Source organism: Tauraco erythrolophus, chromosome 12 (assembly GCF_009769465.1).
Source record: "Tauraco erythrolophus isolate bTauEry1 chromosome 12, bTauEry1.pri, whole genome shotgun sequence".
NCBI classification, from domain to species: domain Eukaryota; kingdom Metazoa; phylum Chordata; class Aves; order Musophagiformes; family Musophagidae; genus Tauraco; species Tauraco erythrolophus.
In genome coordinates this window covers 158513-174180 of record NC_141476.1, presented here as the reverse complement: position 1 = coordinate 174180, position 15668 = coordinate 158513, and the positions used below count along the sequence as shown (strand labels likewise).

General features: G+C 43.2%; 1 protein-coding gene and 1 long non-coding RNA gene across 2 annotated transcripts in view; one reads left to right on the top strand and one right to left on the bottom strand.

Moving 5' to 3' along the window:
- Positions 1-15668, top strand: part of LOC147527953 (uncharacterized) — a 186175-nt gene that overhangs the window by 44347 nt on the left and 126160 nt on the right. The gene's annotated exons all lie outside the window — the stretch shown is intronic.
- FGD5 (FYVE, RhoGEF and PH domain containing 5) overlaps positions 1-15668 on the bottom strand; it is a 99867-nt gene that overhangs the window by 39095 nt on the left and 45104 nt on the right. The window contains 3 exon segments of the mRNA XM_086619078.1: positions 2616-2680; positions 2683-2771; positions 5821-5972. Coding sequence (XP_086475204.1) covers positions 2616-2680; positions 2683-2771; positions 5821-5972 — 306 coding nt within the window.

Below are 15668 nucleotides of genomic sequence, written 5' to 3'. Positions count from 1 at the left end.
GGAGGCCAAGAGCATCCTGGCTTGTATCAGAAATAGTGTGGCCAGCAGGACTAGAGAAGTGATTGTCCCCTGTCCTTGGCACTGGTGAGGCTGCTATCTGGAAAACTGTGTTCGGTTTTGGGTCCCTTGCTACAAGAAAGACATTGAGGTGCTGGAGTGTGTCCAAAGAAGGGCAACAAAGCTGGTGAAGGGTCTGAAGCACAAGTCTTATGAGGAGCGGCTGAGGGAACTGGAGTGCTTTAGCCTGGAGGAGAGGAGGTTGTAGCAAGGTGGGTGTTGGTCTCTCTTCCCAGGTGACAAGTGATAGGATGAGAGGAAACGGCCTCAAGTTGTGCTAGGGGAGGTTGAGATTAGATATTAGGAAAAATTTATTCACTGAAAGGGTTATCAAGCTCTGGAACAGGCTGCCCAGGGAAGTGGTTGTGTCACCATCCCTGGAGGTATTTAAAAGACACGGCACTTAAGGACATGGTTTAGTGTCAGTGTTAGATTTGCGGTTGGCCATGATTATCTTAAGGGTCTTTTCTAACCTAAATGATTCTATTCTATAAGGGCTCAATTAAAATAGGAAACTTGCCGGGTATCTGTTAAGTGTCACAACATTGCTGCAAAAACAAGCAGAGCCACAAAACTCAATCCTTAGAAGTCTTCACATCTCCAGAGGCACTAAGAAACAGAAGCTTACAGGACCTGAGAGGAGTGGCACAAAACCCAGCTGGTTCCTTACAAGGTCTGAGTCCAAATTCAGTCAAGTTTCATGGGGTTTCAGTGTTCTTTGACCAACATTTCTGAAGTGTTTGCCACTTGTGAAGGGACAAAAGGAAAATAGGGATCTAACTGTTTAAAGGAAGGCTGGCAAGAGACAGTATTTTCCAAAGCAGTAGAGATATTTTATGTTACTGTATAACTCCTTTAACTGGCTGACTACTCTCACCAAATGTCCATTCAGGGTTGTGCTGAGCGTTCCCAGTCCCCTATATGCAAGTCAAAGGGTGCCAGAAACATAAGATGAGGCCCTACATTCTGTTTTGTTAGACTGTAAAGCTAATAATGGTCATGCTTTAAAAAAATGCAATAGGAAAGGACTGAGAGACACCTCACCCTCATTTGTGAGGTGTGTGTATGCATCAAGAGGGCAAGAAGTTCGAGAACTCACTGATTCTAGGGCAAAATCCTGCTGATCTCATCATAGGAAAAGCCTCATCTGCTTTCTCTGAAAAAAGAGCTAATTCCTAGAGTTGACAGTTAGGACAGAAGTGTATAGGCATGTGGCTGGGAGGGATGCTGTGAATACAGGCTCTTTGCCAAGTTCATGTTCAGAGCAGTGTGAGCCATCAGAGCTCCCCTCAGCTGCTAACAGGAAATAATTGTGGTGACTGCAAGGTAACTGTAAATGCTGACTTCCAAATGCATTTTGAATTGTTATCCTTAATATTTCACATGTGCTGCAGAGAAAAACACAATCCATACCCCATAGAGCTGGTCTGATCACTAATTTATCCTTATAACCCCTCTCTTACTCAAATAAACATTGTTCTCTTATCAGATAGAGACAATAAGAAACCTACAATAAAGCAACAGATCTTTTAACCATTTTAGCTCAAGAGAGTCAGTGTAGTTCAACTGAACTTTCCCATTCACTTACGGGTTTATGCTTTTGAAATTATGTGAAGTGGCCACATTGCCAATACTTTAAAATATAATCAGGAATCATGGAATTTCTGTCACGTGTCTTGGTGGTGGTTTTCAGTTACTCAGCATAGATGAGTGAGTTAACACAACTGGAAACTAAGTGTTTCTTGCTACAGGGCCAGAGGTTACAGGCCTAGAAGTTACAGATCATTCAGGGAGTCTAGATGAAAAGAACCCTGTATGTGTCTGGCCAGTGGAGTTTGTGTCTTCCTGTGCAGTTCAGTGTTGCCTGTCACAACATCCTCTGTAAACAGAGGAAACAGTTAACAGGTGTTTAAAAACACATAGAAATGCCATTGTAAAGATGTAGTGGGTTGATCGCTGCCAGCAGCTAAGCACCTATACAGGCTGGCCCTACCTTCATCCTGGCCAGACCCAGAACAAAAGAAATGATGGAAAATGCAATGAAAGAAGGGAAGATATGAGTAATAATCATAGAATGGTTTGGGTTGGAAGGGACCTTAAAGATCATCTAGTTACAACCCCCCTGCCATGGGCAGGGACACCTTCAACTAGACCAAATTGCTCAAAACCCCATCCAACCTGGCCTTGAACACTTCCAGGCCTGGTTAATAATAATAGTTATTAACTCTAATACATCCTCAAAGAGCTATGACTGAGAAACTACTCCACTGTGTGCATATATTTCAGCGAAATATACTCACAGATAGATGTAGGTTCACAAACATACGTTTTGTATGCAAACACAGGGGAGTGTGGACAACAGACACGGACACAGAAACAGAAACACATCATGCACATGTGAACATCTCACTTCAGTTTTAGCACCAGGATGTGTGAAGAGAGCTATTCTCCCATTCTGCCCTATATGAACACTGGTGGAGTTGAAGAAAAATTATTTTTGAGTAAGTCCTGTGGCACAGCCATGCGTTAGTGCAGGTAAAAAACCATGGGAGCCTTACCTCAAACTCCTGAATTACGGTAGCCAGTTGGGAATATTTAAGGCAGGATTCATCTAGCAAAGCCAATTCCTATCAAACTGCATAATGTATGCTGTGTGGTGATTCAGCCTTGATTTTCTGGAGAGAAAAATATCAGCAACTTTCTGTTGTTCCTCCCTAAGGCCACAGAAAGAAAAGAAGCAGCAAATAAATAAAAATTAAAGAAGAGGAGCCATACTTCTTTCTCATTGTATTAGACCCACAATGGCTAAGGACATTGTGGACCTAAAGCCTAGGTAAAATAGCAGGAAAGAGGGAGTGCTTCACTGATATACTGGACAACAAAATGGGCTGCTGTAGAAGGGGCACCATGAGGGGCTGGTTGCTCAGCTGTGCCTTTGCCATGGCAGCACTGTGTGTCCATAGTGGGCAGAATGTCTCCTTTCTGGACACAGCTTCCGCTTCTCTAAACAGACCTTCCAGCTGCTGCAATACTTTGAGCACTGGTTCTGGGAGATAATACAACATCTGCAGTTGTAACATCATATTTTCACCTCTCCTTCATTGCTCCCTTTTCAGCATTGCCCCACCGTCATCTGTCTCAGTACCCAGTAGCACAATATTGAAATATTTATGAAGCATGTACAAGGACAAAATCTGAGATAGCAAAAGAGTAATCATAGTTAAGAGAGGAACATGAGTTCCTATGATTAGAATCATAAAACGGTTTGGGCTGGAAAGGATCTCAAAGATCATCTAGTTCCAACCCCGCTGACATGGGCAGGGACACCTTTCACTACACCACGTTGCTCCAAGCCTCATCCAACCTGGCCTTGAACACTTCCAGGGATGGGATAGCCACAACTTCTATGGGAAACCTGTTCCAGTGTTTCACCATCTTCACTGTAAAAAATTTCTTCCTTAGATCTAATTGAAATGTACCCTCTTTCTGTTTAAAGCCATTGCCCATTGTCCTATCACTACATGCCCTTGTAAAAAGTCCCTCTCCAGCTTTCCTGTAGGCCCCCTTTAGGTACTGGAAGGCTGCTAGAAGGTCTCCCTGGAGCCTTCTCTTTTCCAGGCTGAACAGACCCACCTCTCTAAGCCTGTCTTCGTAGGAGAGGTGCTCCAGCCCTCAGATCAACTTTGTGGCCCTCCTCTGGACCTGCTCCATGTCCTTCTTATGTTGGGGACCCTAGTCCAACAGTCCCCACAGCAACAGAGTGTCTAGGGGAGCACAGGCACAGGGAAGGACTTACTGGAAGGTCCAAGGGTGGTGGTGACCTAGGAACCCACATGAGTGCAGCCCTATGCCATGTGCCATTGTGTTGTGCTGGCAGCGTTTGCAGTACAGCCCTCATTTTTCCCCAGTGCCTCAGAGTAGTTCTGGACAGAACCTTAGGGCATTTCCAGTTGTGTCCCTTTTGTCTCAGGTAACATGCAGCTAGAGTAGGGCTGCGACTTCTGTAGGATACAAGTCATTTTAGATCCCAGCTGGAGACACTACTTCTGTTTGTATTAGGAGCGTATGAATCATAAATAATGTATGAAATTTTTTAAGTCTTTCTGCCATTTGTAACAGTCTCTTGGTGGACACAAACCAATATACAGTTCCCTTTAGCCTTTTCTTTCCTTCTTGTGTGCTTTGATATGAAAGTGCAGGGCTGACAAGGAGAGCTGTGCCCTGCATTTAGGATTGTTACTGAAAAGTTCGCCTGATCTGACTTCTTTAGTTGCTCAGTGGCTGTGCTGGGATAGGATCAGCCACTGTCAGTGACCACGGCCTCCTGGAGCCCATCAGGGTGAAAGTGTGGGGCTGCATGGTCCATCATAAGCTGTCAGAGCCAGAGTAGTTCAGTCTAGGCCAGGGGCTGCGCTCGCTGCTGTAGGTTTAGTCAGCTTGGCTCTGCAGTTTAATTCCTCTTAGACATTCTTAGCCTAGCAGCCTGGCTTAAGTCACAAGTCTCCTTAAATGAATGAATTTTGGAGTTTTGTCTGTCCTAGGCACGGTCTTACTCTCTCATGGAAACACTTCACCCTGTGAGGACGTTTGGCTTAGGTGGAGTCCCTCAACAGTCTGACAGCGTCTGTTTGGCTTGGAAGCCTAACCTGTGCAGAGCCCTGCCTTGGTGCTGGGAGCGAAGTGGTATCCCTTATCCAAGCTACACAGATTTCTGTACGCAGATGATCTTAGAATCATAGAATCATAGAATAGTTTGGGTTGGAAGGGACCTTAAAGATCATCTAGTTCCAGCCCCCCTGCCATGGGCAGGGACACCTTCTGCTACACCAGGTTGCTCAAAGCTCCATCCAATCTGACCCTGAACACTTCCAGTGATGAGACAGCTGCAACTTCTCTGGGCAACCTGTTCCAGTGTTTCACCACCTTCGTTGTAAAAAATTTCTTCCTTAGATCCAATCAAAATCTACCGTCTTTCTGTTTAAAGCTGTTACCCCTTGTCCTATCACTACACGCCCTTGTAAAAAGCCCCTCTCCAGCTTTCTTGTAAGCCCCTTTAGGTACTGGAAGGCTGCTAGAAGGTCTCCCTGGAGACGTCTCTTTTCCAGGCTGAACAACCCCAACCGCCTCTCTTGGTAGGAGAGGTGCTCCAGCCCTTGGATCACCTTCGTGGTTCTCCTCTGGACCTGCTCCAACAGGTCCATGTGCCTTCTGTTGGGGACCCCACAGCTGAATGCAGTACTGCAGGTGAGGTCTCACAAGAGCAGAGCAGAGAGGGAGAATCATCTCCTTCGACCTGCTGGCCACACTTCTTTTGATGCAGCCCAGAATACAGTTGGCTTTTTGGGCTGCAAGCGCACGCTGCCAGCTCGTGTTGATCTTCTTTAGGATCAGTTCTGATGTCTTCTGTTCCTGCCTCCTGTGGCATGAGTCTGTGACCTTCAGGCCATGAATGTGAAGCCACTTGGTGATGATTATGAACTGGTGTCAGGGAATAATGCATATGAAGCAGGCTGTCCTCACACTGACTGACGGAGCCATTTTGGGGTCTTGGGTTGTGCACTGGGCAGATGTTTCAGCATTTGGTTTCTTGGTCTGACAGCCTCTACATTTACTTCCTTCCTGCCTGTATGCAAAATCTGCCAAGGGAGTTCTCTGCTGGAATCCCAGCCTCCCTGCTAGTGGGGTCAAGGGCACACTCACGAGTTCACCCACTTGCTCTGGAGGGTATGTTAAGACCATCAAACCATGCCATTCTATACTTACCACTGAAGGACTCTTTCTTCCAGTTCTCCCAGGATGTCTTGGTGTAATTCATAAATTTCAGGGAGTTCACTTAAGCCCTGCTTGAGTTTAACTTCCTCCTGTTCATTTTCATCTTCTTCACCAAGCACTTTCAAGATACCTTCATAGAAATCCTGTAAACAACAATACAGAAATTAGGCAAACAGACCTAAAATCTCTGTTCTGAAATTATCATTATAATTTCTTGACTCCTAAACTATGCTTTCTAGGAATTATAAGATATGCCATCAATAGTGATAGCATGTGCTCAGTATAGCAAGGAGATGATAGCATATGTTTTCTCCGTCCATTAGTTCATACACATTTTCAGCTGAATTCCACAATTCTGTCAGCCCAAAATTGAACATTTCACCTGAACAAACCATCAGACCTTATGCATGCAATGACTTTGGTATCTTTTTATTTACCTTGCCTTTTTTGCCTGCTTTTCTAGGTGTAGCTGGTCTCATTTTTATTATTAACCAGAAACATGATTTTTCAAAATGAAGGACAAGATTATTCCATCGCTTCATTGGGTCCAACAGCTTGCCACAAAAGCATCAACGTCTACATGTCTTGTGCTAAAATTTGCAATACTTGTCTCCAAATCTGAACTTAAAGAGAGGAAGAAGCTATACATTTAAGCTATGGAACAAACAATTTTCCATATGAAACCTAACTGAGACCTTTTTTCCTCATCTTAGAAATGGCTTTGATCTTGAAGTCGTTTATAAATTATGTGGGAACAGGAGTAATTTCCTCTACGTTAAAATGTAGCCAGCTCTGGTACATAATAGGGCACCTGTTTAAGGGTGCATAGCAAAGTGTTTCGCCAGCTTTGACTTGGAAGTGAGGAATAAGGCCTCCATCTGAAACTACAGTGATAATTTGTATTAGATCCCTGGGCATTAGGAAATCATCCCAACAGCAGACAGTGAATATTTTGTGTGCAAAACATTGCTTAAAGTCTCCTTCATCCAGAGCTCTGGATGCTGAGATGTTTTCAAGTCAAAGCCTGAATCCTACAGAATCCACCTTTTCTGCTTTAGACTTGTACAGGATCCTTTGCTGGCACCTGGATACACTCGAGAGACTTTGGCCCCTGTGGTGCTCTGGCTCTGTCCAGGTTCCTACAAGCCACTGCTGTTTGCCCTGGCTGCTGCTGCCAGACACATCCTCTCTTCACAGGCAGTGGCTGGAGATGCTCAGGCATTTCAAGCTGCCCGGGCTTGGTGGAGGTCTGAACGCAGGCTGTGGCAGGGGTGCAAGGCAATGCACGACACAGCAGGGCAGGAAAGCTGACGCTGTGCAGAGGTGTAACTAAGGCTTTGCTGCTGAGTGCCATGAGGCAGGTTCCTAAGCCAGGGATTCTGGCAGCCTTTGCCAGAAGCTAGGGCACTGTAACTAGATGGTTTATCTTCATAGCAGTATCTGGTGTTCAAAGGCAGCAGCCTTCATTCAGTTAAATTAAAATGGTGTGATTTCAGCACCTGCTTCTTCAATATTGGTGAAACTACAAGTAATTGAAAAGCATTAGTATCGTATTCAGTGTTTGCCTGAGGATGGTCCTGCAGAACTGTTACAGGTTTAATTCTACTCTCTGTTCCCTGCAGGGATATGACTCTGTGTGTTCCTCCATAAGGGTCAGGTTGGGTTCTTACTGTTGAATTTCCCATTTCTGCTAGTCAGATCTTCATGGGCAAAGTATCTGGATCTCAGTTTTTCTGTGAAAATCAGGGAACAATTAGAAGCTTAAGTGCATCCCAGTTTGTGATGAGAGCAGAAACTGGGGATTCATATATAATTGCTTAGAAACTAATTCTGTGAGTGCCTTTTCCAATCTTTTTCCACATCCCCATAAGCCATGAAGTGCATGGAGTTTTTGTTGTACAAGATGAGGAAAAAAGGGGTGAGAGTGAAAACCAGAGTAAATAATCAAAACAACAGCTCAGTAGAGAAGCCACATTAACTGTGATGGTTGAAGGCTCTTGATGACTCATTTTGGTGCAGCAGCTGCAGACTAGGAGATGGCAAAGCTTCTTTCCTTATAAAAATACTATCTGTTCTTATCTGACCTTCCTTTCTTTTTTTGTGTGTGAAGGTAAGGCTAGGGGATTGCAGCATTCTCTCTTACTGCTAGCCAGCCTACACATGCTGTTTTTTCCAGTAAGTACCTCAAATTGGGTATTGTTTTTAAATTCAGCATTAAAAATACTTAAATGGAGGCTTTGTAGCTGAATATACTTAGGTTCACTGACTTTGAAGCCAGGAGGGATCATATTGATAGGATATGATCTACTGTGGTCTGGTCAGTAGTCCAGACCACAAGACTTACTAGAATATAGCATTAGGAAAACAACTGGCTTACATTTAAGAGGGAATCTACCACATGTTATGGATATGCTGGATATTGTGAGAGAAGAAAACCCAACCAAGTCCCTAAAGGGGCTTTTGGTGATCTCATGAAGGGCCGGGTAGCTCATAACCACATACAAAGCCCAAGCATCTAGTCACAGCAGAGCTGGTGTTAAAGCCCTGGTTGCTTCCTGTGAGACTAAGGCCATCACACCAGTAGTTGTTCTTCCAGCAGGTTCGCACTGAGCTCTGCTTCAGCCCAAGATCTAGCGTAAAGGAAGGCTTTAATGTCTTGACCAGTCCGGCCAGATCCATGCTGTGAATGTATTTTTTCACACGCTACTCTGCAAACGGTGAGTTATTATTAAAACCAGTGTTTTTTCAAAGATATATTAAAAACATTCTCTGTCTGCCCACAGAAGCCAATTCAGCAGAAAAAAAAAATGCAGCTGCTTTAACAATAGCCGAGAAGGTGATTCTGCTGGATGAGTTAATAGAAATGGCAGCTAGATTTTTCCACTGAGAGACCATTTCCTGGCCTCCTACCCCACTGTATGTGATGTGGCCAAATGTGCTGTGAAAGGAAGCAGGGGCTTGATAAAAAGAAACCTCTAAGGTCGCACAGCTCATTGAATGATGCCAAGCTCTTTCTATTTGGCCCTGAACCAGGATGGGATAGGTTAAGTACCTTCCTCTGTCAGGATCTAGTGATCATGAAACGTATTGCCAAAAAGTCAAATTCTGTTCCCTGAACTTTTAGAGACAATCTCATGAACTTCCCTGGGATGTACCACGATTTACCACAGCATTTCTCATTACTCTAGCTTCTGTCTAGTTAAGTTTTATAAGTACATGGAGTAATTAAGGAGGAATCTGAAATAACTGATTTCATGAAACTTGCTAATGTCCAGGTATGAGCAACTAAACATAGTATGTTTCACTGGGGATCCGTATTTTATACTAGATTTCCCCCTCTACTCTGCCCTCGTGAGACCTCACTTGGAGTACTGCGTCCAGTTCTGGAGTCCCCAACATAAGAAGGACATGGACCAGTTGGAGAGGGTCCAGAGGAGGGCCACGAAGATGATAAGAGGGCTGGAGCACCTTTCCTATGAGGACAGGCTGAAAGAGTTGGGGCTGTTCAGCCTGGAGAAGAGGAGGCTCCGGGGTGACCTTATAGCGGTCTTCCAGTACCTCAAGGGGGCCTACAGGAAAGATGGGGAGAGGCTGTTCAGGAGGGCCAGTTATGATAGGACAAGGGGTAACGGTTTTAAAATAGAGGGAGGTAGGTTCAGGTTGGATATTAGGAAAAAATTTTTTACCATGAGAGTGGTAGAACACTGGAACAGGTTGCCCAGAGAGGTGGTGGATGCTCCATCCCTGGAGACGTTCAAGGCCAGGTTGGACAAGGCCCTGAGCAACCTGATCTAGTTGGAGATATCCCTGTTCCTTGCAGGGGGGTTGGACTAGATGACCTTTGAAGGTCCCTTCCAGCCCTAACCATTCTATGATTCTATGATTCTATGACTAGATGGTTCACTTTAGTTTGATTAAATCAAGGTAGCTGTATTGATTTCAGCATGCTGGGGATCTGGTTGGTATGACTGTGGTCCTGCTGAAAGGTTCTATAAGGAGCAGGAGAGCCTCTGGACAAAGAACTTCAAAATTCCTCTTTCCTCACCAGTAGGAACTGACTGAGGCAAAAGTAGTTCTTAGTCTCCTCAGATTCATTCCTGGCTTTTCTGTTTTGACACTATCAACCGCAATGTATACACACTGCCTCACTATGAGCTGGAATGACTGGAGTATCTAATAGCCACTAGCCAACAGGAAAGTTGCACATACGCTGTTGTTTAGAGCTATGACAGATGAAGCATTTGTTTCCTGATAAGCCACTAGAACTAGGAAAAAAAAGGTCATGATGACAATTTTCTCTTTGACTAACTATGTCCTGGATAAAACAAGATCATAAAAATTTCTGAAAGAGTTATTATTGTGTTTCCTAATTATCTGGATCTGATTTCCACGTGTCCTACCCCAGTGCCACAAATAATCCTGATGTTGTGCTATTCCAGCTCCTGTTTTTTCTGATGTATTTGTGAGCCTATCTAACTACATATTTCATCCAGCACACACTCCAGAGTCTTTCCAACCAACTGAGCCAGTCATTCCATCTTCTGGATGCTTTTCCTAACTCAAAGGAATCTGCAACCTTTCAAAGTCCTCAGTCATTGTAATTAATCCAGACTGAGGAAAGAGAAAGAATCCAAAGGGTTCTTTCAGCTTATTGTGCCTGGGGAAGTGAATAGCTGTAGTATGTTCACTACTGATGTGCTTAAGTAACCTATTATGTTATAAAAATGTCATCTTTTCCAAATTAACATCAAACAGCTCCATATCTGTCCACTTTCCATCATAGCTGAGCAACAAGATTAACACTCCTTTCCCGTAGCATCTCAGTGGATTTAATTAGTCATTAATTGCCTGCCCCTTTGATTATAATGAATTCTCAGACAAATTATTTTATTCCAGTTGCCTCGGTAGCCACCTTCCTAATGATTAATAAAAAACCTGCAGCATAACAGGCATCACTATAAATATAAATTTTTTTAAAAAAATTATGTCTATTGAAAATGCTGAGTGTCTGGGAAGCCATTAATCAATTGCAAAGTGCTTTTGCAGTCTCACTAACTCTAATCAATTATGGCCCCTGAAGGTCGCCAGGTTTGTAACCCAAGCCCCATGTCCAAACACTGAGTCCATGTAATTCCCTGCTGGGCCGAAGCTGTCTTGGAACAGAAGCATGAACTGAAGTGGTTCAGTTCAAGGCTCTGACATGATAGCCACAAGGCTCAGTCTCATCCAGGGGTATATGAGCCTACAGATTTCACTCCTGTCTTATGCCTGCCCTGCACCAGTGTTTCTATGTGCATGTGAAAGCATAACCCAAGCTGGCTAGGTGACATAGAAGGTTAGCAACTATGCTACGAAAATACATTTTTGAAACATAAAACTTTTCAATACATTTTGGGCACCCATAAATAAGCCCTTTACAGCCCTTCAATGGCCAAATCCCTAACATCCCTGAAATAAACCCTACAAATAATTAAGTGAAACAAAGAGGATCAAAACCCACAGCCACAAAGATTGGTTGGTTTGTTTTTTTTTCTTCTTTTCTTTGTGCACATCACTAGCATGCACAAGTTATATTTTTTTCCCCCAGGAATGCCTCTGAAGAACTTCTGTTCTCTGCTGGAAATGGGGACTGTAACCTGGAGCCTGTTATAAGGGCATGAGACAAGGAGGGATGTGGGGTTAGTTTCAACAAGATCTTGTGGTTTATGTGGAGCACTGTCTAATTGTCACGTGCTTGGCTCTTGGAGTAGAATCCGATACCCTCTCTGAGGTGATGAGGCTCACTGTAGGGTGCTGGGATATGAGATGCTTTAGAGATGCTGCCAGTAGCTGCTAATGCTAAGAAGAAAGAGTGATTCCAGGAGAGTTGTGGAAAAAAAGGAGATTTAAGTACCTGGCTCAGGGCTACAGAAAGATAGCCCAATTTACCTGGGATCAACAACCTGGAAACCTTTGTAGCAGCCAGTTATCTCCAGGTACTCTTTCAAAGGAGTCAGCAATGCCAGCAGCCAGAGGTTTTTGGTAGAGCACTTAGCAAAAAAGTTCTCTGCAGGACTCAACATCTATGTGAAACATGATATTTTAATCCAAAGGCAAAAGGGGTAGTTAGTGGGATGAAAGTTAGTTCGAAGTTTTGCCTCTAGGGTTTTGTAAGCAGATGCAGAAATGGTGAGGTTGTGTATTAAATCTCCCCAATACGGGGCTGAATGTGCTTTAGAGTCCAGCTGCAAAAATCAATTGTAGCAATCCTGTATGCATATCAACAGCCATTTTGCAAGATGGATACATCGCATACATATTGTGGTTCTTTCTGTGTTTCAGCCCTGCTGCCAGTTAGCCTGTATTAGCCTGAGAACATTTAACCTTGTAGGACCCTAGCGAAAGGAAGGGAAACAATCTCTTGTCAGCTAAACCACTGCTTCAGGCAAGTAGTTTACCTAGGAGAAAAAATTGCCTGTATATAGATATATTTGCTATGTTGGGTGATTTCTTTTCTTTAATTTCTACTTGAAAATAATCCAGGGTACAGTAATTCAGTCTGGATCCAGAATATCTGTTTGCTTTTTCTGTGTAGAACAGAGTAGGCCAAGTTATATCAGTTCATCCAATGGCCCATGGATCCCTGGAGAACCAGGGACTACTGCAGCCAGTCTAGTAGAGGTAGTCAGGAAATGGCAGGACTGAAATCAATCTCTGCCTTCCCTGTAAAAAGCTGATGGTTCCGCCACCTGCAATAGGCTGAAAACAACTATGTAGATTAGAAAAGTGAGTAGACTGGAGGAGAGAAAGTCAAGATTTTGACTTAAAGGAGCAGCTAAACAGATAGATCTATTTGAAAGAAAACCTTTTAAAATTGATCAAGAAATGCTGGTTGGTTGCTAGATCTTCTTGGTTTTCTGTTATTTGTTCATCTTCTAAAGCAGCAGTGTATAAGATGCTAATCCATACCCAATGGAAATCCTAGTTCTTGCGTATTGACTACAGTGGCAGGAAAACAGGAGGAGAAGGGAGTACAACACCGTTACGTTGACTTTGCCAATTGTAATCTATAGTCCTACAGTTTGACCAGCAGTTGTTCTGCAGGTGGGAATGGAGGTTCCTTCTCACTGGCTCTCAGCACTGTGTTCCTAGCATCAGGCCTGCATTTGAGCCAGAAATTGTGAATTTCTAGTAGAAGATTGTGGTTGTCACGTAAAGCCACACTTTAACAGTTCAAGAGAAATACCTGAAGGGAAAAATATTTCTGTGACCAAAAAGTGCATATTATAGTAGAAGGACAAGATTGCTAGACTGTGTGGCTACATTAAAAAAGCTCTGAATGCCTGTGGTCTAAGTAGTATGTTCCACTTCTTGGGTGCTGAAGCAAAGTATCTGCTCTTTGTTGCATTGTCTCACTGGAAGGGAGGAAGGAAGGAAGCTTCTACCTGCAATAATGCACAAAGCAGAAAAGAGCTCAACTGCTTCCCAGATTCTGAAGTATCTTCATGAAGTTGATAATGAGGAAAAGAAATCTTAACTCAAAAGGAGTCTGATGCAGTGCTTTGACAAAGCTAATAATCTGCTGTTCTTGCAGTTACCTGTCAGAGAAAAACTATATAAATTTATACCGAAGGTCCGACCTCTAACGCTGTCACGGCTGAATCAGGTTCCCTGCTTATACCTCGCCTCTGTGTTAAAGAACAGGCAAGGACTGATGGGTGAATAACCTCACCTAAGATATTTCTACAGTTTTCAAGGAGAGTTCTGGCTGGGGAGATATGTGAGTTTTCAGTAGGGAACACAGCTGAGAAAAAAAATAAAAAGGGAGGGCACAGAGCAGATACATTAGTGGAAAACCATGGCCATTTTTCTGCCTCAGTCTCCAGGTGGGGATACTGGCACTTCAGCTGCAGAAATCACATCTGCACACAGCGTATTTACCTTGCTCACACCACAACTCCCACCTGGCACCCAGACTTCTATACTTTTCAATAAATAATGAAACATACATGCACCTAAAAATCATTTTGCATGTATATCTAGAATTGTAATTGCTTCCCAAGTCAAGCTGGTATTTTAATGAACTGGTAATACTGGGAAGTAAGCATATTTGACCCTTTGTGAGTGGGCCAGGAAGGATAAAATGAAATCTTACTGCAGTCCAAACTTTGTACAACTGAAGTCTACACGGATTGCATAAAACGTTGCAGGCTTTTACAACCACTTTCACTTCTAAAATGAAAGTCAATTCAACAGATACTGCATATTGCAGGATCCAAGGCTCTTTTGGACATCTAGGCATTACACCTGAGGGGAGGCTGAAGAGTTCAAAGGGGGAGAAGACAGTCTCCATATTAAAGCTGAATATAGGCACGAGATGTTGTCTAGTATGCCGTGAGCCAAGTCTGACTCAAGGGTGGTTCTTGGAGGTATCTTCATTACAGCCAGCAGTCTCTCTCCTAATGACGAAAGTGTAAGTGGCACCCCAAATTAGAAAGTGGCACATCTTCTGTAAAAAAGTGAGTGACCCTTGACCCGCACTGAGCAGTGATCTTCCCAAATTTCTCATTACTGAGCTCAGGAGAAGCAATGCCAGATGAATAGCACAAAATACTATCACAGCAGACACAGTTAGTCTCTTATCCTGCCATTGCAGGGTAAAATCCAGGTTAGGAACCCTGACCTCAACGCACGCTCACATGCAGTCAAATATTGCGTCCATAACACTAAAAATGATCTTTAGAACTGGCAAGCTGTACAGTATGCATTGCGAATACTGTATCAGCGGGGCTTGTTACCAGGGAAGTGTCCTGATGCCAAATGTGCTAATGTGACTTCCCTCTCTTAGAGATATACAGATTATCTGAAAGCTATTTTGGCTCAGCCTTCCCACTGCAGAAGCTCCCTGGCCAATACACAGCTATTTTCCCACTGCTGATGAAAACAACAATGAATAAATAAATGAAAAAAAAAAAGGCCTACTGTTAAGTGAGGGCAGGGTATTCTTTTGTGACAGTGTATCTTTTGGCTTTTGTAAGAGCTTCAGAGGGTCTAACAGTCAGCTAGCTCTTCATTTAGCCAGCACATTCCATTCACTAAAGTATTTAATTAAGAAAGTAATGACTTGATTGGTCCAGCAGAATGCTGAACATCATCCAAGAAATTCACAGTAGTAAAAAAGGCTCAGCCAATCATTCACTGAAAGTGTAAATAATTAGAAAGATGGAGTTGTTTTGTCTAACATGTAATAGTGACTATTAAATCAGATGTTTATTTTTTGTTCTTGAGAATGTGCTGCCCACAAGAATTCTCAAAGTAGAGTTTAACCAGTGAGCCTGACTTCATGATAATCTGCATTTAGGTACCTTTGAGTTAGTGTCTTGAGTACCAGGATGATTTTGTTCTTTTTTTATTTCCTAAGATTTATTTTGTAGTCAGAAGCCTTGAGATGCCCAGTGCAGGGCTGGATCTCAAAGTGCTCCGAAGACTGGAGAACCAGCACATCTAAATCTATTGATGTCATATTCATATCCATATCTTCAAATGCTGAGGAAGCATAAATCTGAGTCTTGGCGTTTCTAAGAATTGTGGCCCATTGTTATGAGGAAAATGTAAACTAGGAAACAGGATCAACTTTCTTTGAACAGGGAGGTGTTGGGCCTGGTGTTTTTTCAGTGCAGAGCTGTCCTTTTAGGTACCTTAATTCAGTAAATGCCTCAGAGGGAAGTAATAATGACTTCAAAGGGGTTTATGCACAAAAAGGTGATTTTATGTACAGAAGCCAAAGACAAAATAAATGTGAACACAGTACTCTATCAAGCAAATACTTGAGCCCATACAGACTGGGATCCTGAGGCAGT